At 41.9% G+C, this 23,200-nt stretch overlaps 2 protein-coding genes across 12 annotated transcripts in view; both read left to right on the top strand.

Annotated features, from left to right (window-relative positions):
- RAD17 (RAD17 checkpoint clamp loader component) overlaps positions 1 to 13,224 on the top strand; it is a 47,289-nt gene extending 34,065 nt beyond the window's left edge. For all 9 annotated transcript variants that reach the window (XM_050793556.1, XM_050793553.1, XM_050793549.1 and 6 more), the window contains 2 exons: positions 9,331 to 9,388; positions 12,452 to 13,224. In XM_050793556.1, the coding sequence (XP_050649513.1) occupies positions 9,331 to 9,388; positions 12,452 to 12,713 (320 nt within the window). In that variant the 3' untranslated portion in view covers positions 12,714 to 13,224. The remainder of the gene's footprint in view (positions 1 to 9,330; positions 9,389 to 12,451) is intronic.
- A 303-nt stretch (positions 13,225 to 13,527) lies between these two features.
- Positions 13,528 to 23,200, top strand: part of MARVELD2 (MARVEL domain containing 2) — a 33,336-nt gene continuing 23,663 nt past the window's right edge. The window contains exons 1-3 of one of the 3 annotated variants that reach the window (XM_050793560.1): positions 13,528 to 13,598; positions 18,221 to 19,384; positions 22,361 to 22,396. In XM_050793560.1, the coding sequence (XP_050649517.1) occupies positions 18,236 to 19,384; positions 22,361 to 22,396 (1,185 nt within the window). In that variant the 5' untranslated portion in view covers positions 13,528 to 13,598; positions 18,221 to 18,235. Of the gene's footprint in view, positions 13,599 to 13,673; positions 13,801 to 13,841; positions 14,182 to 18,220; positions 19,385 to 22,360; positions 22,397 to 23,200 lie in introns of those variants that run through there. The other 2 variants (XM_050793561.1, XM_050793559.1) reach the window with 2 other exon arrangements.

Raw genomic sequence — 23,200 nt, 5'->3', positions numbered from 1 at the left:
CTGGGCGACAGAGCAAGACTCTGTCTCAAAAAAAAAAAAAAGAACTTCCTAAAGTAAAAATTGAAAGTACTTCCCCTACAACCACAGGTTGCTTTGACATTGCTTTGACAGATTAATGTAAACTCTTCCAGATACTCTTCTGTGAATGTAGAGACATGCAGAATGAGGCAAGCTTTCATTTGCTTATATCACTTACTGTGGATAGCCTTTCATATCTTATAAGTTAATGTCAGAGCAGTAATGCTAAAGTGTATTGAAATCTAACTCATTTTTTCCAAATTTATAAACATTTTATTTAACCTTATGATATGTATTTTGGTTGATTTCAGTATTACAAAAATGCCTATTAATAGTATATTTTCATTATGTTTCTATGTTATGAAATTATAATGCTACAAACATTACTATGCCTGTGGCAGTATACACCTGGATACATTTTGAAAATGTTGTGCATTCATAGGCAAAAATGGGATAATTTTTGGGCAGTGGTCATGATAAATCTGTTGATCAGAATCCAGAGATTTCCCTTCTCTTTGCCAATTGCTTTAAGAGTACACTAGTTTTTGGCTGGGTGCAGTGGCTCACGCCTGTGATCCCAGCACTTTGGGAGGCCGAGACGGGCAGATCACGAGGTCAGGAGATCGAGACCATCCTAGCTAACATGGTAAAACCCCATCTCTAGTAAAAATACAAAATAAATAAATAAATAAAATTAGCTGGGCCTGGTGGCGGGCGCCTGTAGTCCTAGTCCCAGCTGCTTGGGAGGCTGAGGTAGGAGAATGGCGTGAACCTGGGAGGCAGAGCTTACAGTGAGCGAAGATCGCGCGACAGAGCGAGTCTCCAGCTCGAAAAAAAAAAAAAGAAACAAAAGATTATACTAGTTTTTAAACTTTTTATTATTATTTTTTTGAGACGGAGTTTCACTCTTGTTGCCGAGGCTGGAGTGCAATGGCATGATCTCAACTTACCGCAACCTCCGCCTCCCAGGTTCAAGTGATTCTTCTGCCTCAGCCTTCAAAGTAGCTGGGATTACAGGCATGTGCCACAACACCTGGCTAATTTTTTTTTGTATTTTTAGTAGAGGTGGGGTGTCACCATGTTGGCCAGGCTGGTTTCGAACTCCTGGCCTTAAGTGATCTGCCCACATTGGACTCCCAAAGTGCAGAATTACAGGCATGAGCCACCACACCCGACCACTAGTTTTTAAACTTTATTTTGAAATTTTAGGCTGGGCGCGGTGGCTCACGCCTATAATCCCAGCACTTTGGGAGGCCGAGGCAGGTGGATCCTGAGGTCAGGAGATCGAGACCATCCTGGTTAACACGGTGAAATCCCGTCTCTACTAAAAATAGAAAAAATTAGCTGGGCGTGGTGGCGGGTGCCTGTAGTCCCAGCTACTCGAGAGGCTGAGGCAGGAGAATGGCAAGAACCCAGAAGGCGGAGCTTGCAGTGAGCCGAGATGGCGCCACTGCACTCCAGTCTGGGCAACAGGGCGAGACTCCATCTCAAAAAAAAAAAAAAAAGAAATTATTTTAAACGTAAAGATGCAAGAATAGTACAAAAAAATTCTTGTATATCCTTCACTAAGTTTCCTCATTGTTACATTTTTTACCATATTTGCCTAATTATATTCTCTCTCTTTATAAGCATGCACATATATGTATTATTTTGCTAAACTAGTTTTGAGTAAATTGCAGGCATGATATCCCATTATTCTTAAAAACTTAAGTCTGCCCTTGCTAAAAAGCAAGGATATTTTCCTGCATAACCACAGTATGCACATCAAATCAGGAAATTAGCATTAATACCATTTATTTTATAGTCCCCATTCAAATTTTGCCAGTTGTCCTAATAATGTCCTTTTTTAATTAATAGAGACGGGATCTCGCTATGTTGACCAGGTTGGTCTTGAACTCCTGACCTCAAGCAATCCTCTGGCCTCATCCTCCCAAAGTGCTAGGATTATAGGCACAGGCCACCGCACCCAGCCCTAATAATATCCTTTGTAAAATGATAACTCCCCATTTCTTGTCCAGAATCCAATGAAAGATAACCTCGTGCATTTAGTGATTCAGTTTCCATGTGTTTTTAGTCTCCCTTCATCTGAACAGTTTTTTAGTCTGTCTTTGTCCATGACATTTTAGAGGCATACAGGACAGTTACGGTGTATACTATCCCTCAATTTGGATTTGTCTGGTGATTCCTCATGACTGGATTCAGGATATGTATTTTTTTGGCAGAAATACCACAGAAGTGATCTTAAAAAAAATGGCAAGGAGAGGAAAGATATCTGGATTCTGACCAACAGATTCATCATGTCCACTGCATAAACGTTATTTTTGCCTATGAATACACAACATTTTAAACACTTTAAGTATCAATACTCACAAAAGCTATAAGATAAAACGCTTCATTGTATCGAAGTAGATATTTACTCTTTAATCCTTTCTTCTGATCACTGATAAGGTCAACTCTGTTTAAAATTTCTGTGCCAGGCATGGTGGCTCATGCCTATAATCCCAGCACTTTGGGTGGCCAAGGTGGGAAGATCGCTTGAGCCCAGGAGTTTGAGACCAGCTTAGGCAACACAGTGATACCTTGTCTCTACAAAAAAATTTAAAAATTAGCTGGGTGTGGTGGCTTGCACCTGTAGTCCCAGCTACTCGGGAGGCTGGAGTAGGGGAATCACTTGAGCCCGGGAAGTGAAGGGTGTAGTGAGCTGTGATCACCCCACTGCACTCTAGCCTGTCTAGCTTGGGTGACAGGGCGAGACCCTCTCCAAAAAAATAAAATAAAATTTCTGAGATGTTTTGGTAAGTTATATGGTATATTACTAATATTTTTAATATGACACAAATTCTGTTTTCTCTTTTGAAGATTAGCACCACAGACAGGTGATCATTAATGAAATATGGCCCTTAAAATACACATTACAAAAGAGAAACTGATGGTAAAATTGCTGGTGAAGTTAACTTTTATCATTTATTCACTAATTAAAAATTCTGATTCGGGGATCACATCTCTAAGCTGTTCATATCAAAGAGCTATTTTTTAAAGATCCTGATTATAGGCAACAAAAGCAAAAATAAACAAATAGGATTACCTCAAAACTGGAAAACCTTTGCACAGCAAAGGAAACAACAGAATGAAGAGCTAACCTACATAGTGGGAGAAAATATTTGTAAATTATACATCTGATTGGGGTTAATAATCAAAATATATAAGGAACTCAATGCAATAGTAAGAAAACAACCCAATTAAAAAACAGGCAATTCCAGCCTGGGCAACATGGTGAAACCCTGTCTCTACAAAAAAATAGATAAAATTGGCCAGGCGCGGTGGCTCACGCCTGTAACCCCAGCACTTTGGTCGGCCGAGGTGGGTGGATCGCCTGAGGTCAGGAGATCGAGACCAGCCTGGCCAACATGGCAAAACCCCACCTGTACTGAAAATACAAAAAATTAGCTTAGTGCAGTGGCAGGCGTCTGTAATCCCAGCTACTCAGGAGGCTAAGGCAGGAGAATTGCTTGAACCTGGGAGGCGGAGGTTTCTGTGAGCCAAGATTGCACCATTGCACTCCAGCCTGGGCAACAAGAGCAAAATTCTGTTTTTAAAAAAAAAAAAAGATAAAAATAGCCAGGTGTAGTGGCACACACCTATAGTCCCAGCTACTTGGAGGCTGAGGTGGGCGGATGGTTTGAGCCTGGAAAGGGAAGGTTGCAGTGAGCCGAGATCATGCTACTACATTCCAGCCTGGGGCACAGAGTGAGATGCTGTCTTAGAAGGCAAAGGACAGGATAGACATTTCTTAAAAGAAGACATACAGATGGCCAATAGGTAAATGAAAAACTGCTTAACATTAAAACTTAACACTAATGATCAGGGAAACACTTTAAAACCACAATGAGATTTCATATTACACCAGTTAGAATGGCTGTTATCAAAAAGACAAATGATAACAAGTGTTGGCCAGGGTGTGGCGAAAAGGGAATCCTTACAGAGTTAGTAAGAATGTAAATTAGCACAGCTGTTTTGAGGAACAGTATGGAGGTTCCTTAAAAAACTGAAAATAGGCCGGGCACGGTGGCTCACGCCTATAATCCCAGCACTTTGGGAGGCCAAGGCAGGCGGATCACGAAGTCAGGAGTTTGAGAGCAGCCTGGCAACATAGTGAAACCCCGTCTCTACTGAAAGTACAAAACAAAACAAAAAAACAACTAAAAATAGGCTGGGCATGGTGACTCACACCTGTAATCCCAGCACTTTAGGAGGCCAAGGTGGGCAGATCACCTGAGGTTAGGAGTTCGAGACTAGCCTGACCAACATGGTGAAGCCCTGCCTCTACTAAAAATACAAAAATTAGCCGGGCATGGTGGTGCATGCCTGTAATCCCAGCTATTTGGGAGGCTGAGGCAGGAGAATCGCTTGACCCTGGGAGGCAGAGGTTGTGGTGAGCCAAGATCACGCCATTGCACTCCAGCCTGGCAACAAGAGCAAAACTCTTGTCTCAAAAAACAAACCCTAAAAATAGAACTACCATATGATCCAGCAGTCCCACTACTGGACATATATCCAAAGAATATGAAGTCGAGGCCAGGCACAGTGGCTCATGCCTATAATCCCAGCACTTTGGGAGGCGAGGCAGGCAGATCACTTGAGGCCAGGAGTTTGAGACCAGCCTGGCAAACGTGGTGAGACCCCGTCTCTACCAGAAATATAAAAAATTAGCCAGGTGTGGTGGTACACTCCTGTAGTCTCAGCTACTCTGGAGGCTGAGGCAGAAGAATTGCTTGAATCCAGGTGTTGGAGGTTATAACAGTGAGCTGAGATCATGTCACTGCACTCCAGCCTAGGTGACAGAGCCAGACTCCATCTCAAAAAATATATATATATATGAAGTCAATATGTTGAAGAGATATCTGCCCTCCCTCCCATGTTTTATTGCAGCATTATTCACAATAACCAAGGTATGGAGTCAGTCTAATTGTCCATTGGATGAAGAAAATGTGGTATATATACACAATGGAATATTATTTGGCCATAAAAAAGAACAAAATTTTGTCATTTGCAACAACATGGATGAACCTGGAAGACCTTATTTGAAATGAAATAAGCCAGGCACAGAAAGACAACTATTGCATATTCTCACTTATATAGGAGCTAAAAAAGTTGATCTCATAGTAGTAGTGCACACAATGGGATTACCATGGCTTGGGTGATAGGGGAGATGTTGATCAAAGAATACAAAATTTTGTTACGTAGGAGGAGTAAATTCAAGAGTTCTGTTTTACAACATGGTGACTATAAGTAGTATTTTGTGTGTGTGGGGGGGTTTGTTTCTTTTTTTGAGTCAGAGTATCACTCTTATCACCCAGGCTGGATTGTGGTGGTGTGATCACGGCTCACTGCAGCCTAAACCTCCTTGGCCCAAGTGATCCTCCCACCTCAGCCTCCTGAGTAGCTGGTAACCACAGGTGCACACCACCACACTTGGCTAATTTTTGTATTTTTTTTTCTAAAGATGGGGTTTTGCCGTGTTACACAGGCTGGTCTTGAACTCCTGGATTCAAGCAATCCTCCCACCTCAGCCTCCCAAAGTGCTGGGACTACAGGTGTGAGCCACCACACCCAACCAATATATTGTATTCTTGAAAAATGCTGAGAGTGAATGTAAAGTGTCTTTGCCACTTTGCCACAAAAATAATAACTCTGTGAGGTAATATATATGTTAATTAGCTATAGTTCGTCATTCTACAATGTATGTATTAAAACAATATGTTGCCCACAGTAAATATATACAATTTTGTTTGTTAATTAAAATAACTCTGATTGTAGTAGCTTTTTTTTTTTCTTTTTTTGAGATGGAGTCTTGCTGTATCTCCTAGGCTGGAGTGCAGTGGCACCATGTTGGCTCACTGCAACCTCTGCTTCCCGGGTTCAAGTGATTCTCCTACCTCAGCCTCCTGAGTAGCTTGGATTACAGGCACACACCACCACACCCAGCTAATTTTTGTATTTTTAGTAAAGATGGGGTTTTACTGTGTTGGCCAGGCTGGTCTCAAACTCCTGACCTCAGGTGATCCGCCTGCTTCAGCCTGTGTAGTAGAATTTTTAACAGGTAAGTATCCAAAGGTCCTCATAGTGTTAGATGTGCAAACTTTAAAAAGTTTATAAAAATTAGTAAAAGTAAGATGTTTTGGTTTTTCTTACAAATTTTTATACTGTTTCTTCCGCTTTTATTTACTATGTCATTTTCAGCCATTATTTCTTTAAATATTTTTCTGCCTCTTTCTGTCCTTCTAGTCCTTCATTAGGTTATGTTCACTTGAAAGTGCTCTACATTTTTCTGAGATTTTGTTCATATTTCTTCTGTTTTCTCTATGTCAATCTATGTCCAAATCGTTTTTTTGTTTTTTTTTTGAGACAGAGTCTCCCTCTGTTGCTTAGGCTGGAGTGCAGTAGCACCATCTCAGCTCACTGCAGTCTCCACTTCCTGGATTCAAGCAGTTCTCCTGCCTCAACCCCCTGAGTAGCTGGGATTACAGGCACATGCCACTATGTCTGGCTAATTTTCGTACTTTTAGTGGAGATGGGGTTTCGCCATGTTGACCAGGCTGGCCTTGAACTCCTGACCTCAGATGATCTACCTGCCTCAGCCGCCCAAAGTGCTGGGATTACAAGCATGAACACCATGCCTGGCCTATGTCCAAGTTTGATTCTGGTTCAGATCTACTGTTGAGTCCCTTTAGTGAATTTTTCATTTTAGTTATTGTACTTTTTGACTCCAGAATTTTCATTTGGTTCTTTTTATAATTTTTGTCTTTTTGTTGATACTCTTTTTCATGAGACATTGTCATCACAGCTTTCTTTACTACTTTAAGTGTGATTTCCTTTTCTACTTTGAAAATACTTATAATGGCTTACTGAAGTATTTTTCTGTTGAATTTAATGTCTGAGCCCTCACAAAAGCAGTTTCTTTTGCCCATATTTTTCTTGTGTGTAGGTCACACTTTCCTGTTTCTTTACATGTCATAATTTTTTGTTGAAAACTAGATGTTTTAGGGAACATATTGTAGCAATTTTGGAGAATATTGATTCTCCTCCTCTGGGGCTTGTTTTTATTGTTGTGTGCTTGTTTATTTGTTTAGTGACTTGGCTAAACTCATGTAATGAAGGCTGTCTTTTGCAATATGAAGCCTTCCTCCCTCTTTCTTCAGAGAGCTCATCCTTGGCTGTGCCCACAGTTTACTTGGGATGATGGTGGTTTTAGCAGAGCTCACTTTGTGTCTTTTCCTGATATCTCTGTATAGCTCTCTGCTTCCTTTGGTATCATGCTGTTGGCTCCCCTAATTACTTTTTTTTTTTGGAGGGTGGGGGAAGGGTCTCACTCTATTACCTAGACTGGAGTGCAGTGGCACGATGGCTCACTGCAACCTCCGCTTCCCGGGCTCAAGCAATTCTTATGCGTCAGCCTCCTGAGTAGCTGGGACTACAGGCGCATGCCACCATCCGCAGCTAATTTTTCTATTTTTAGTAGACATGGCATTTCACCATGTTAGCCAAGCTGGTCTTGAACTCCTGACCTCAAGTGATCCACCCACCTTGGCCTCCGACAGTGCTGGGATTACAGACGTGAGCCTGACTACTCCCTAATTACTATCTAATTGCCGTGTTTTCAGCAGTGCTCTAGGACAAAAATTTCTCCACAGTCTGATCCAATTTAATTTGGGCAGTTGTAGGCTTTCAAGCCAGTTTCTGAGGGTTGTTCTGAAACCAGGAAGGCTCTTCTTAGTTGTCTCTTTCCCTGGTTGTTTCTTATGAACTAGTTGGCTTATGTTTAGCTTGTTCTTACTTAAGAGGAGCTGGTTTCAGGGGTGCCCTTTAGGCTTGAATTTCCCCACACTATGTTTCAAATAATGTCAGTTCCTTTGGGGAAAGCTTCAGAGCTTTTTCCTATGGACTGCCTCTCCTCTGGGCAAAATCTCTAAGCCACTTATTCTGGTTGGGTGCCCAGCTGCAGAGGTAGCCTCTGATTATTTTGGCTTGCCTCTCCCAGTGTGTACCATCTGCTGTGTAACAAACTGGGATAAGGGAGACTGCAGTTGGGACAGGGGACAGTGCCTTTGGGTTAGAACCTCTTATCCTGTGAGTAGGGCTGGGTGGAGAAAGGAAGCCCCAATCACCCTGCTATACTCCAGTAGGAAGGAGTCGTTAGTTCTTGGCTACACCCACCTGGAATAAAATGTTCATCAAGCTGAGCCCTCTCAGCTCAGGATTGGGAATAGGAGGGAGAGAATGGGAGTGGCTCAGATGCCTGGGATTCTTCCTGTTTGATTTCCTTGAATAGATCTCTTCTCATTTGCTGTATGCTATTAGGACAATTTCCAGAGACTTTAAATGATTGATTTTTTAAATTTTTCACCAATTTTGCTTATGTCTGGGAGTGGGTACACAAGAGCTTATGCTGTCATCCTGAAAGTTGACTATGTCATTCTTTTTCTTTATGAATTTTTAATTGTGATAAAGTATACAAAGCATAAAGTTTATCACCTTAACCATTTTGAATTTTACAGTGCAGTAGTGTTAAGTATATCCACCTTGTTCTGCAACCAGTTTGCGAAACTTTTGCTTCTTGTAAAACTGAAATTCTATAACTATTAGCATTAATTCCCCTTTTCCCTTCCCCCTGGCAGCCACCATTCTACTTTCTGTCTCTATGAATTTATGACTCTAAATACTTCATATAAGTGGAATCATACAATATTTGTTCTTTTGTGACTGGTCTCACTTAGAATGATGTTATCACAGTTCATTTGTGTTACAGCATGTGTCCTTTTTAAAGCTGAGTAATACTCAATTAGATGTATCTACCACATTTGGTTATCCATTCATCTGTTGACGGACACTTGGGTTGCTTCCACCCATTGATTATTGTTAATGCTGATACGAACATGGGCATACAAATATCTTTTGGAGACTCTGCTTTTAATTCTTTGGGGTATATACCCAGAAGTGGAATTGTTAGATCATACAGTAATTCTATTTTTAATTTTTTGAGGACCCACTATACTGGTTTCCACAGCGGCTACACCATTTTACATTCCCATGAGCAATGCACAAGGGTTCCATTTTCTCCACATCCTTACCCATACTTCTTGTTTTCTGGTTTTTTATAACAGTCATCCTTAATAGATGTGAATTGGCATCTCACTATGGCTTGGATTTGCATTTCTCTAAAGATTAGAATAAGCACATCTTTTCATGTGCTTATTGGCCATTTGTATATTTTCTTTGGAAAATTGTTTACAACTTTTAAAAAATCTGTTTCAGCTCAGATTTCTTTTATCCAAGATATTGGAAGGCTCCCTCTGAAGCGACACTTTGGAAGGTAAGCTGATCATCTCAATTTCCAAAAAGCTGATAATGAAATGTCTACTGAATATGTTCAATATGAATTAATAACTGTTATCTGTAACATCCAAGAAAGACATACTGTACCTAGTAATTTATAAACATAATTATATTATAGACCCTTTTCTTAAATATAAAGCATATTTTCACCTATTTCCAATGGACTATACCAGATTAAATGGAATCAGGGAATCACAAAGGCAGAGGAATCTTTAAAATCCTCCAATTCAACAAATCTAGAAACCCCTTTCCAGCTTTCCTGTCGAGAGATGTTCTTAGCCTATGCTTGAAGACCTGCAATGACTAGGAACTGCCTCAGAAGGAGCAGTGTCCTTGATATATTCTTATTTTAGAAAATTTAGACAAGCAAAAAATAGATGTGTGTGTGTGTGTGTGTGTGTATATATATATATATATATGTGATTCATTTTATTGGAAAGTAGCTTCTGTGCCATTATCAGTGATTAACACAAAACATATACTTCAGTTTGACTTAGCTTATTTGTAAGATTGAATTAAGCGCTCAGGAATTGTTTAAAGATTTTAAAAATAGCCGGGCATGGTGGCTCATGCCTGTAATCCCAGCACTTTGAGAGCCCGAGGCAGGTGGATCACCTGAGATCAGGAGTTCAAGACCAGCCTGAACAACATGGTGAAACCCCATCTCTACTAAAAATACAAAATTTAGCTGGGTGTGGTGGCACATTCCTGTAATCCCAGCTACTCAGGAGGCTGAGGCAGGAGAATCGCTTCAACCTGGGAGGTCGAGGTTGCATTGAGCCAAGATAACACCATTGCGTCCCAGCCTGGGGTGCAACAACACAAAAGCAAAACTCCATCTCAAAAAAAAAAAAAGATTTAAAAAATCTTGCTTACTGGATGCATGGGCAAAAGTAAGTGATAGAAATGGCACCTCTGACTCCTCCTACCTTTTCTCCTATTTCTGGTCCCAAATGGAAAACTCTTGTGATGTGAGGTTTTTCCCCCGTCTATCCTCAGAGATTCATTAAGTCCTTTGTAGTGTTAATGTTTTTTTCTGATTACTGGCTTAGCTATGCGGAGCCCATCTTTCCTATCACAGAAAGACCATGATGGATCTTGAAGCATCGTCCCACTGGGATGTAATCAGGGCTTATACATTTCATAAACACTGTGTTTCTTCTCACATCCCTCTGAATGAAAGCAGGACCAGATCTCTTTGATGGCTCCTTTCCCTGACCCCCTAAGTTTATGGCATCAAAATAAAGACAAATAAAGACAAGTATCTTCTATTGTATTTTTGCTCCTGAGTTGTATTGGGTTGCTGCAAAAGTAATTACTTTTACACAAGCCTAAATTGAATGAGAATCTTCACTATTTTATTATTGGTTCAACTACCTACTTGATGTGACTTCAGAGGCAGTATTTTCTTTTCTTTTTTTTCCTAGACAGAGTCTCTCTCTGTCGCCCATGCTGGAGTGCAGTGGCACGATCTTGGCTCACTGCAAGCTCCACCTCCCAGGTTCTTGCCATTCTCCTGCCTCAGCCTTCCAAGTAGCTGGGACTACAGGCACCTGCTACCACGCCCGGCTAATTTTTTTTTTTTTTTTTGTATTTTTAGTAGAGACGGGGTTTCACTGTGTAAGCCAGGATGATCTTGATCTCCTGACCTCATGATCTGCCCACCTCGGCGTCCCAAAGTGCTGGGATTACAGGCGTGAGCCACTGCGTCTGGCCACGAGAGGCAGTATTTTCCATGGTGTATGTTACAATGACTGGTACTTTCTTTTATTTATGTAGACCATATTTAAAACCATCATATGTTTAGTATTTAGTATTTATTAAATATTAGTACTTAATATTTAATAGATGTTTAATTTCCTGTAATTCAACCTATACATTATTTTTGCCCATTTAGCTTCTTTTCAACTTTTACTATCCTAGCCTTGTAGATAAGTTATCATGCACTTCAAATACTATTTACTTAGGATGAATTCCTACAAATGAAATTGCTGGATCAATAGTATATACCTTTTGGGGCTTTTCTTCTTTATTGCCAAATCGTTGGCAAGAAAATTTTTCCAATTTTATATCCACTTACAGTGTATCAGTATGTTCTTTTCTCCTAACCCTTGCCACCACTGGGTTTTAAAAGTATCTTTGCCAGTTTAGAAGATGACAGTAGTAGGCCAGGCGCAGTGGCTCATGCCTGTAATCCCAGCACTTTGGGAGACTGAGGTGTGTGAATCATCTAAGGTCAGGAGATCGAGACCAGCCTTGCCCAACATGGTGAAACCCCATCTCTACTAAAAATACAAAAACTAGCTGGGCGTGGTGGTGCCTGCCTGTAATCCCAGCTACTCCGGAGGCTGAGTCAGGAGAATCGCTTGAACCTGAGAGGCAGAGGTTGCAGTAAACTGAGATTGCACCACTGCACTCCAGCTGGGGCGATAGAGCAAGACAGTCTCAATAAAAAAAAAGAAAAAATCTTTACTGAAGACATTATTTCTTTTTATTTTTAGGTGTTTTCTTGTGGTTTGGATTGGTTTCTTTTTTTTTTTTTTTTTTTTTTTTTCCTGAGGCAGAGTCTTGCTCTGTTGCCGCCCAGGCTGGAGTTCAGTGTGGCACTAGCTTGGCTCACTGCAACCTCCGCCTCCTGGGTTCAAACAATTCTCCTGCCTCAGCCTCCTGAGTAGCTGGGATTACAGACACATGCCACTATGCCTGGCTAGTTTTTCTATTTTCAGTAGAGATGGGCTTTTGCCATGTTGTCCAGGCTGGTCTTGAACTCCTGGCCTCAAGTGATCTGCCTCCCTCAGCCTCCCACAGTGCTGATAGTATAGGCATGAGCCACCGTGTTCAGCTCCTTTTTGTATTTTAAGTTGTAGGAACTTATTCACAGTTTGTCATTTACCTTGTAATTTTGTTTTTGTAGTTAAAGGGACTAGCTGAACAGCACAATGTAGGTAAATGAAAGATGGCTTCATAATCATCACACTCATGGTGTAATTTAAAAATCTCCCCCTTTGGTTCTTGTTAATGCCTGCAATGAATCTGACAGATTGAAAATGGAAGCCCTGACTGACAGGGAACATGGAATGATAGACCCTGACAGCGGAGATGAAGCCCAGCTTAATGGAGGACATTCTACAGAGGAATCTCTGGGTGAACCCACTCAAGCCACTGCGCCGGAAACCTGGTCTCTTCCTTTGAGTCAGAATAGTGCCAGTGAACTGCCTGCTAGCCAGCCCCAGCCCTTTTCAGCCCAAGGAGACATGGAAGAAAACATAATAATAGAAGACTATGAGAGTGATGGGACATAGAAGCCAGCCTGCTAATCTGATTCCTACTTCACAGATTCATTTTTGTTTCATTCAGTGGTACTTCAGCAGAGTTAATATGCTTTTCTGATGAATTACACAACAGTTTGTTAATTCTTCATTCTTGTAGTATTTCATCACAAGAAACCTACTCTTCTGTCATCTTGAAGTAAATAGAAGATCAAGCCTTCAAATCTCTGAATTTTTTCTGTAGTATTTATTAAATCTGTGAGTGGTTTAAGGAGCGGTCAGTGTGTATAAAGTGTGTTTCAACATTATGCCAAATATCAAAATGTGAAGGACTAATTCAGGATGCAAAAACGTTATGGCGGGTTGTAAATATGAACTATACCACAGTTTAGGATGCAATTATGAGTGTAAACTGTGTGCCTTATTTACACTTCATTGTCTTCAGCTTCTCATATATAGTTTTGATGTGTTGTACAGTGGAATATCTTAGATACTTTTTGGAAAGTATTTACATAATTTATATCACAATTAAAATGTTGAATTTCATTTTGTTTCTCCTGTCTTTTAACGTAAATTACCTAGCATGCACTGTCTGCCTTAGATCCTTAGGCACAGTGCACGAATCTCCCTCACCCCGTGTCAGACTTTTCAAAAGATAGGGAAGAGGACGGCAAAGCTGCGACGAGAACTGTAACTATCTTTCCAAAAGAGCCCCGTGTGTAGTCATTGCCGCGAGGTGCCGGCCGGTGGCACCGATCAGCCTGGGTCCAGAGTGGGAGTCGGGCCGATAGAGCCGGGCGGGGCAGAGCTGGGCGGGCAAAGCTGGGCTCGTCCCGCCCGGCCCCACCCCCGCCCCGGAGTCAGATACCGGTTTCAGAGTCCCGGGCGGCGTGCGCGCTTTTCCTGGTGACTGCGCAGGTAAGTGGGGCCGGGGTGGACTGCGCAGGTAAGTGGGGCCACGTGACCGGGAGAGGAGGGCCCGGCGGCCCCCAGCCCAGGTGTGCGGGGACCGAAGGGTGCCCGCGCTCGGCGGCACTCAGCCTGCCATAGCCCGCGGGGGAGGCCGGAGCCAGGGATCGGGGAGGCCCGCGTCCCGCCGGGTTTCGCTCTGCAGACGCAGGTGCGGCCGAGCCGCCGTCCTTCCGGGCGCGGGGCGGGGCGGGGCGCGGCGCGCACCTTGGGGCGATCCCGGTGCTCCTGACCTGGGAGATCTCCCGGCTTAGTTTCGGCCTCGTTGGGGCGGAATCTCCAAAGACAGTGGGTTTCAGCCAGAAACGCGAAGACGAACGCCCAGCCGGCGCGGGCAGAGCCGAGGACGCAGTGAGATTTGTGAGACCGGGCGCCCAGAGGCTGGCGCGGGGGATACCCCACAGCGAAAATGCTCGGTACCCCCGGGCAGTCGTGGGTTAGTTAGAACCACAGAGCTTTTCCCGATCCCTTGGAAGCGCGGAAGTATCCGAAATCTACCCCTTTCTTGGGTCCAGCAAAACTTTTAAGCCAGGTAAACCGGTGGTTCTGTTTGTGGAAAGGTGACCAGGCATGATTCCTGTGACACTTAGCTGGGGGAGCCATTTCTCCTGCCGCTGCCGCGGCTTTCCAAAATGAGTGTACGAGAGTGAAGTAAGAGTCCGGGGCCTGAGCGGGACAAAGACACACGCTGCCGCGGCCTGCGGGACCAGAACGGACTCTCAGTGACATCCTGAAAGACATTAGGGGTATCCAGATATTTAAGATGTAATGAAATACAGCTAACCATTACCTTCTAAAAATCACATTAACTTGCTTTTCCACAACTCTATAATAATTGCTTGTTTTTTATTTAAAAATGGATAAGGTGATTTGATTCAAATAAGCCACTTCACAGGTGAAGAGTTAAATCCATTACAGTGAATCTTATTTTTACCAGTGAGTTGAATTAAGCATGGTGTATCCTGTAAACGCTGTGTAAAACTTGCTAAAATCATTTGTTATGCTTTTGCTTCTACATTTCTTAGGAATGTGTTTCAAAAACTAGAGTCGTAATAGCATTTCTAGAACTTACACTTTTTTTAGAGAAAGAAGTAAAAGAGAAAGGTACAAAAATAAATGATTGTTATAATATACAGAACTGCTTTGCACTGGGCACCTTGCTGGGTCCATCAGAGTTAATCCTTTAAGGTCAGAGTGCCCTATTAGAAGACCCTAGGGTTCCACCCCATTCTCTTGTCTCCAGTCTGTACATATTCTCTGTGCCTTGCTTGCCCCCTTACATCTCTTCCTGGATTTTTAACGCATCTGAAACACTCTTCAGTCTGCTGCTCCCCAAGGCTAAGCGGGAGGGGTGGAGAATGAAGTATAGACAGATAAAATGATCAGATGTCTGGGGTTTACTTCAGAGGACTCAGCGGCGGAGGAAATAGTATGGGGAGTATAAATGAAACAAGTTTGGCAACAAATTGATAAATGTAGAAGCTGGATGTGGGTACACAAGGGTTCATAATGCTATTCTTTCTACTTTTTATTATATTTGAAAATTTCTATAATAAAAATTTTAAATACCTATCTAGCATTTGACCTCTTCTCACGATCTCAGAGATCCATTGGATTATTTCAGTGGCCTAGCCAGTCTTCCTGTTTTACCTCTTGCCTTCTGAAGTGTACTCTCAACACAGCATCCATAGTGATACTGTTAAAATTAGTCAAATCATGTCACTCCTCTATTCAGAATTCTCCAGTGGCTTCTCATCTCACTCCCAGCAAAAGACAAAGTCCTTTCTTTCCAGTGGTTTTCAAGGCCCTACATGATTCAGATGGCCTCAGTTCTACTATTCACCTTCTTACCCACTTTGCTGCTGCCACAGTAGCCTCCATGCCTGAATATTTCTTGAACATACCAGGCACTCCTGCCTCAGGGCATCTGCGCTAGCTGTTCCATCTGCCCGAACACTTGTCCCTGATAATGGCCGGGCTTCCTCCTTCACCTTCAGTTCTACACTCAGATGTCCCTTTCTCTATGAAGATTTCCCTGGTCACTCGGTTTAAGATTGTAACATCCTGTCACCATTGCAGTCTTTACCCCATTTCTCAACTTTGTTCTTTAGCATACTGTATATTTCATTTATCATCTGTCAATCCGCCCGGCACTCCCCCAGTTAAAGCATCATGAAGGCAAGGATTTCAGTCTGGTTTGTCCACCAGTATACCTTCAGCATGCCTGGTGCAAGGCAGGTTAAATGAAGGGTCTTTGTTTTCCAAAGTAAAATAAAATAAAGCCTTAGGAATTTCCAAATTGTTCAACAGTATAAAGCTGGGGTTATCAGACCAGGTGCAGTGGCTAACGCTTGTAATCCCAGCACTTTGGGTGGCCAAGGCAGGAGGATCGCTTGAGCCCAGGAGTTCAAGACCAGCCTAGACAACACAGTGATACTTAATGTCTATTAAAAATTTTAAAGAATTAGCAGCGGAGTGTGGTGGCTCACGCCTATAATCCCAGCACTTTGGGAGGCCGAGGCGGGCGGATCACAAGGTCAGGAGATCAAGACCATCCTGGCTAACACGGTGAAACCCCATCTCTACTAAAAATACAAAACATTAGCCAGACATGGTGGTGGGCACCTGTAGTCCCAGCTACTCGGGAGGCTGAGGCAGGAGAATGGCGTGAACCCAGGAGGTGGAGCTTGCAGTGAGCTGAGATCGAGCCACTGCACTCCAGCCTGGGCGACAGAGCGAGTCTCAAAAAAAAAAAAAGAATTAGCTGGGTATGGTGGCATGCGCCTGTAGTCCCAGCTACTCAGGAGGCTGAGGCAGCAGTGAGCTATGATTATGCTCCTACTCTCTGGCCTGGGAAACAGAGTGAGACCCTGTCTTTAAAATATTAAATAAGTAAATAAGTAATAAATAAGTAAAACAATAACAAAAAAGATGGGGTTATCCATTTTAATTTTGAGACCGTAGTATCAAGTACAATACCATGTGCCCAGTTTAAGTCTTCAATAATGAGACTTGGCAGGGTGTGAATGAAAAAAAAATTTTTTAATTCTTCAAGCAAAATACTTATAAACAATTTGAGAGAGAAATTCGGCATACCTTAACCCTAGTAGTTAATTCGCAAATGGTTTTCTTCCTGTGTATGGGTGCAGAGCACTGATTTCATGAATCAATAGGCTTAGTAAAAGTGCATTTTCTGCTTTATTTTTGAAGTGGATTAAATACCTTCTGAGATACTTGAGTCTCTCCTTGGGAACAGTAAATCACCTGAATTGCTCTGAAAAGAGTAATATTAATGGTCATTGCTGCCATTCTCTATTGTGCCTTGGGGGAGCCTTAGCCTTTGGTGATTGTTGCCTCTGAGATTCAATTTTTTTACATCTAGTTTCCATTGTTAATATTTTAGACTGGAAGAAGCAAGTCCTCTAAAATGACTTTGTTGATTTAGGAAGGGGAAGGGCTGTGCACTCCCTTTGTTTTAACAGACTGCCTCTCCTAGGCTATTCCAAGTGAAAATGAAGAATATTTGCTGACCCATCAAATTTCGCTACACTCAAACGCTTACTATTTTGATTTAGATGTTTGAGGAAATGACTCTACTTGGGAGTGTGTTCGCGTTCTGTTTTGTTAAAGTTTTGTCACTTTTGTTCTTTTTTATTGTTTAATAGGTCTCACAGATAAATTACATTTATAAATATTTCAGTTTTCATTTCTTTTTTTTTTTCCCCCTTTTTAGAGACAGAGACTCGCTGTGTCACCCAGGCTAGAGTGCACTGGTGCAGTCAGAGCTCACTGTAACCTCAGACTCCTGGGGTCAGGTGATTCTCTCCTCTACCTTAGCCTCCCAAGTAGCTGAGACTGGGCACAGCACCACACATGGCTAATTTTTTAAAATTTTTTGGGTAGATACAGGTCTCACTATGTTGCCAGGCTGATCTTCCACTCCTGGCCTTAAGTGATCCTCCTGCCTTGGCCTCTCAAAAGTGCTGGGATTACAGGCATGAGCCATCATGCCCAGCCTAACGTTTCGAATCTTGATTGCATTTAAAATGGCATAGAATGATGACTGTATCCCTAGGTAATATAATTGTTTGAAATATAGAAAATCTATAGTGTTAAAATATACATATTTGTCTTTTTTTTTTTTTTGAGACAAGGTCTAGCCCTGTCACCCAGGCTGGAGTGCAGCGGCGCAATCTTGGCTCACGGCAACCTCTGCCTCCTGGGTTCAAGCGATCTATATCTCAACCTCCCGAGTAGCTGGGATCACAGGTGCATGCTACCACACCTGGCTAGTTTTTGTATTTTCAGTAGAGGTAGTGTTTCACCATGTTGGTCAGGCTGGTCTCAAACTCCTGACCTGAAATGATCCGCCTGTCTTGGCCTCCCGAAGTGCTGGGATTACAGGCATGAGCCACCATGCCCAGTCTCATATTTATCATTTTTGTATATCATAATAATTAGACATGATCCTGTTGGTCTCCTAAATAGTTTTTGCTACTACGTGAATAAAATCAGCATCGTTGAGAGGATAAGTAACTAATCATAAGTGATAACTTTAAATTTGGCCACAGGTGTGAAAATCACAAATGTCATCAAATGATGGAAGATCCAGGAATCGGGACAGGCACTACGATGCGGTCCCAAGCGACCTGCCCTATCAAGATAGCACCATAAGAACCCGCCCAACTCTTCACGACAGTGAGCGGGCAGTGAGCGCTGATCCCTTGCCACCACCCCCTCTCCCATTACAGCCACCATTTGGGCCAGACTTCTACTCAAGTGACACAGAGGAACCAGCTGTAGTGCCAGATCTCAAACCAGTAAGGCGCTTTGTCCCCGACTCCTGGAAGAACTTCTTCAGAGGGAAGAAAAAGGACCCCGAATGGGATAAGCCAGTGTCTGATATCAGATACATCTCCGATGGAGTGGAGTGTTCACCACCAGCCTCTCCAGCAAGACCAAACCACCATTCGCCCCCCAACTCCTGCAAAGATCCCTACGGAGGGTCAGGAGGAACCTTTAGTTCCCGGAAAGAGGCTGACGCAGTGTTTCCCCAGGATCCCTATGGATCTCTAGACCGACACACACAAACAGTGCGAACATACAGTGAGAAGGTGGAGGAGTATAACCTCAGGTACTCCTACATGAAGTCGTGGGCAGGCCTGCTGAGAATACTGGGGGTGGTGGAGCTGCTTTTGGGGGCCGGTGTCTTTGCTTGTGTCACAGCTTACATTCACAAGGACAGTGAGTGGTACAACTTGTTTGGATATTCACAACCGTATGGCATGGGAGGCGTTGGTGGACTGGGCAGTATGTATGGGGGCTATTACTACAGTGGCCCTAAGACCCCTTTTATACTTGTGGTTGCTGGATTAGCTTGGATCACCACCATTATTATTCTGGTTCTTGGAATGTCCATGTATTACCGGACCATTCTTCTGGACTCTAATTGGTGGCCCCTAACTGAATTTGGAATTAACGTTGCCTTGTTTATTTTGTATATGGCCGCAGCCATAGTCTATGTGAATGATACCAACCGAGGTGGCCTCTGCTACTATCCGTTATTTAATACACCAGTGAACGCAGTGTTCTGCCGGGTAGAAGGAGGACAGATAGCTGCAATGATCTTCCTATTTGTTACCATGATAGTTTATCTCATTAGTGCTTTGGTTTGCCTGAAGTTATGGAGGCATGAGGCAGCTCGGAGACATAGAGAATATATGGAACAACAAGAGGTAAGTGATTTCGTAATCCCTCATTTATGTGTGTATGTTTGTTTTTTCTGTTATTTGCTCGCTTGTTAAAAAAAAGTATAGTGCTCAAAACAGAAAGCTTTCATAGAAATCTTTTCTTTTCTTTCTTTCTTTCTTTTTTTTAATGGTTTGAGATTCAAAAGTCCTAGTGCAATATCTGACATGCTTTGACTGGGATAACCCACTCTGGTGTTTGGCTGTTATATAACATTGCAAGTAGACACCAGATGTGTGATATATAGTTTGTTGGCTGCATTATTATGTCTGTCTGAAGCTTAAGGAAAAGACACAGCTACTGAATTTTTACAAAGAAGAAGAATATAGTCAGTAAAATAAGTGTCTCATCATTGAAGTAAGTTTGAGAACAATCTTAATTCTGTAATATGGTAAAACTTAATAAAAACTCCTAATTTTTCATTTAAATGTTATGATTTACTTTCTCCCAGTGAGTTGAATAAGGCCAAATAAGAATATGGTAAACCATGTTTGATTTTTTTAAGTACTGAGAGATTGAATTGTAATGAACATACTCTGAAAACTTGCCCAGTGGTTTTGATAATTTGTCTTTATTTTGGGAAGACGTATGGTCCAAAATGAGAATGGAAGTCCTATGTTGTTTTTGTATTTCTATAACTTAATAGGATAATAATGAGAATAAATAATAATGAGAACAATAAGAATAAAATAATAATCACTGAAGGATGAGATTATATAAAAGCCCTACCTAAAATTATTTTGGTTGAACAGTAGCAAATGTTAGAGTATGTTCCACTGGCTACATTATTCTCTGAAGTAAGTTGATACTTTGCTTTCTTCCAAGGAGATGTGTGTAGTAGACTCTCCTATGCCACTGAAATTTTCAGTATTTACCTTAAATTTCTTTTGTAATTTTAAGTTAACTATATTATGAATTTTTGCTTTTCCACTTTTCCTAAGACTTCTTAGATACTATACAGTTGCACATGGTATATATTGGGCAAAACTATAAATAAAAATTAAATCCTGTCCTTACAACAGCATACACTGACATATGTATTTTGTTTTTAATATTTCGCTTGAATCTGATGCATAACAACAAGTAGCCCTTTGGTTTTAAAATTTTTTTAATTTTCTTTTTTTCTTTAAAGATGAGTATTTGCCGTGTTGTCCAGGCTGGTCTCAAACTCCTGGACTCAAGTAATCCACCTGCCTTGGCATCCCAAAGTGCTGGGATTACAGGTGTGAGCCACCATGCCTGGCCCGTCTTTTGGTGTTTTTAATTTTCTTTTTTTTTTTTTTTGAGCCGGAGTCTCACTGTGTTGCCCAGGCTGGAGTGCAGTGGCACAATCTCGGCTCACTGTAACCTCCGCTTCCCAGGTTCAAGCAATCCTCCTGCCTCAGCCCCCCAAGTAGCTGGGATTACAGGCACACGCCACCATGCCCAGCTAATTTTTGTATTTTAGTTGAGACAGGGTTTCGCCATATTGGCCAGGCTGGTCTTGAACTCCTGACCTCTGGTGATCCATCCACCTTGGCCTCCCAAAGTGCTGGGATTATAGGCGTGAGCCACCGCACCCAGCCTTAAATTTTCTTTTTACACCTAGTGGAATGGGAAACAAATCGTTTTGTTGTTGCTGATGATGGTTTGTTTTGAGGGAGTGTCTCACTCTGTCACCCAGCCTGCAATACGGTGGCACAATCATGGCTCACTGCAGCTTTGACCTCCCAGGCTCAAGCAATCTTCCTGCCTCAGCCTCCCAGGCAACTGGGGCTACAGGCATACACCACTACACCTAGCTATTTTTTAATATTTTTTGTAGAGACAGGGTATCACTATGTTACCCAGGCTGGTCTCGAACTTCTGGGCTCAAGCAACCCTCCTGCCTCAGCCTCCCAACGTGTTGAGATGATAAGTATGAGCCACTGTGCTTGGTGGAAAAAAATAGTTTTACAACAAGTAGCTACATGTTATACAAAGAACTTTGACATGTGTCCATGTGATCTCTCTCTATATATGTATTTTAATTTTTTTGTAGAGACAGGGTCTCGCTGTGTTGCTCAGGCTGGTCTCAAACTCCTGGCCTCAAGCAGTCCTCTCCCCTCAGCCTCCCAAAGTGCTGGGATTACAGGCATAAGCCACCTTGCCTAGCTTGATTGTCACAAAATAATTTATCTTGCTAGAACTCTACATAGATTCAAGTTATTTCTAAAAAGTTGTCTTAGCACATTAAGCATATTTCTTACCTTTTTTTTATGTAGCAAACCTTCACATATATTACATTTTTGTTCTTAAAGTTACAATTTATTTCTCAAATGTACATCTCTGTGTACAAAATAAAAAATTTTAATTCTAATCAATATGAAATCCAAATAGTGAAACTCACATACTTCCTCATAATTTTATGCTAGTTGCATAGGTTATTAAATCTTAATATTTGAAAATTCTATGTGAATAGAATGATCAACATAATACTTTTATTTCTTCTTCCTTTCTCAACAAAAACTTACATCTATGAGACTTTTCATAATGCCTAATTAGACTTCAGTCACCTGATGTTGAAAGTTGTGCCTGTCTGTATGTTGCTGTAACTTCCTAAAGGTTAGAAGATGTAATAGCCCAGGGCTTTTTTCTGTTAATTTTATAGAGTAATTGTCCTAACTCTTTAATCATGCAAAGTAATGGGAGGCAAGAATGAATAAAATTTGAGGGTAATTCAGAGTGGTTTATCTAACAGTTTCCACCACCCCATATTCCCTACTCCTCTGTATGCCCCTGATTGACAGGGAATTACAGTTATCCCTCTTCTCAGTTCTCCACTGGCCCTTCAAAACCTAGGCAAAAAGAGGATGAGAAACACCCATCAAGTAGAGGATCGACCTCTTAAAATTGAGATTTAGCTATAAATACAAATGGATGAAAATATTTGCAAAGTAGCTTCACATGCCTTTGAAAAACTATTTGAACTCTTTTTGTTCCAGATAAATGAGCCATCATTGTCATCGAAAAGGAAAATGGTAAGAATAAAGTTTACTTCACATTATACTTTAGATTTATTAATACTTTTCTCTTAGGTCTATTTATCTACATGGTAGTATCATACATCTGTGAAATGCAACTATTGGCCAGCCGTGGTGGCTCCTACCTGTAATCCCAGCACTTTGGGAGGCTGAGGAGGGCGGAGCACTTGAGACCAGGATTTCAAGACCAGCCTGGCCAAAATGGTGAAACCCTGTCTCCACCAAAAATACAAAAATTACCCGGGCATGGTGGCATGCGCCTGTAATCCCAGCTACTCAGGAGGCTGAGGCATGAGAAACACTTGAATCTGGGAAGTGAAGGTTTAAGTAAGCCGAGATCACATCCCGGCACTTCAGCCTGGGTGACAGGGTGAGACTTTAAAAAAAAAGAAAAGGAAGTGTAGCAATTACATCAAGTTCATATTAGGACTTTGAGCTTTTTTCCAGATACTAAAAGGACCAAATTAAACAATCATTATCTATAGCTTCTTTTAATTTTGTTAGATGAAAATTTATGCAAGTTAACAAAGTTGGTTCAGGAGAACCAACATAAACCAACATATGTTTGAAATTTAATTTTTTTTTTTTTTTTTTTTTTGAGACGGAGTCTGGCTCTGTCGCCCAGGCTGGAGTGCAGTGGCGCAATCTCGGCTCACTGCAAGCTCCACTTCCCGGGTTCATGCCATTCTCCTGCCTCAGCCTCCAGAGTAGCTGGGACTACAGGTGCCCGCCACCACGCCCGGCTAATTTTTTCTATTTTTAGTAGAGACGGGGTTTCACTATGTTACCCAGGATGGTCTC

This window comes from Macaca thibetana, chromosome 6, assembly GCF_024542745.1.
Source record: "Macaca thibetana thibetana isolate TM-01 chromosome 6, ASM2454274v1, whole genome shotgun sequence".
Lineage (NCBI taxonomy): Eukaryota > Metazoa > Chordata > Mammalia > Primates > Cercopithecidae > Macaca > Macaca thibetana.
Note: the sequence above shows the minus strand (reverse complement) of the source record. Positions and strands in the feature narration are given on the sequence as shown.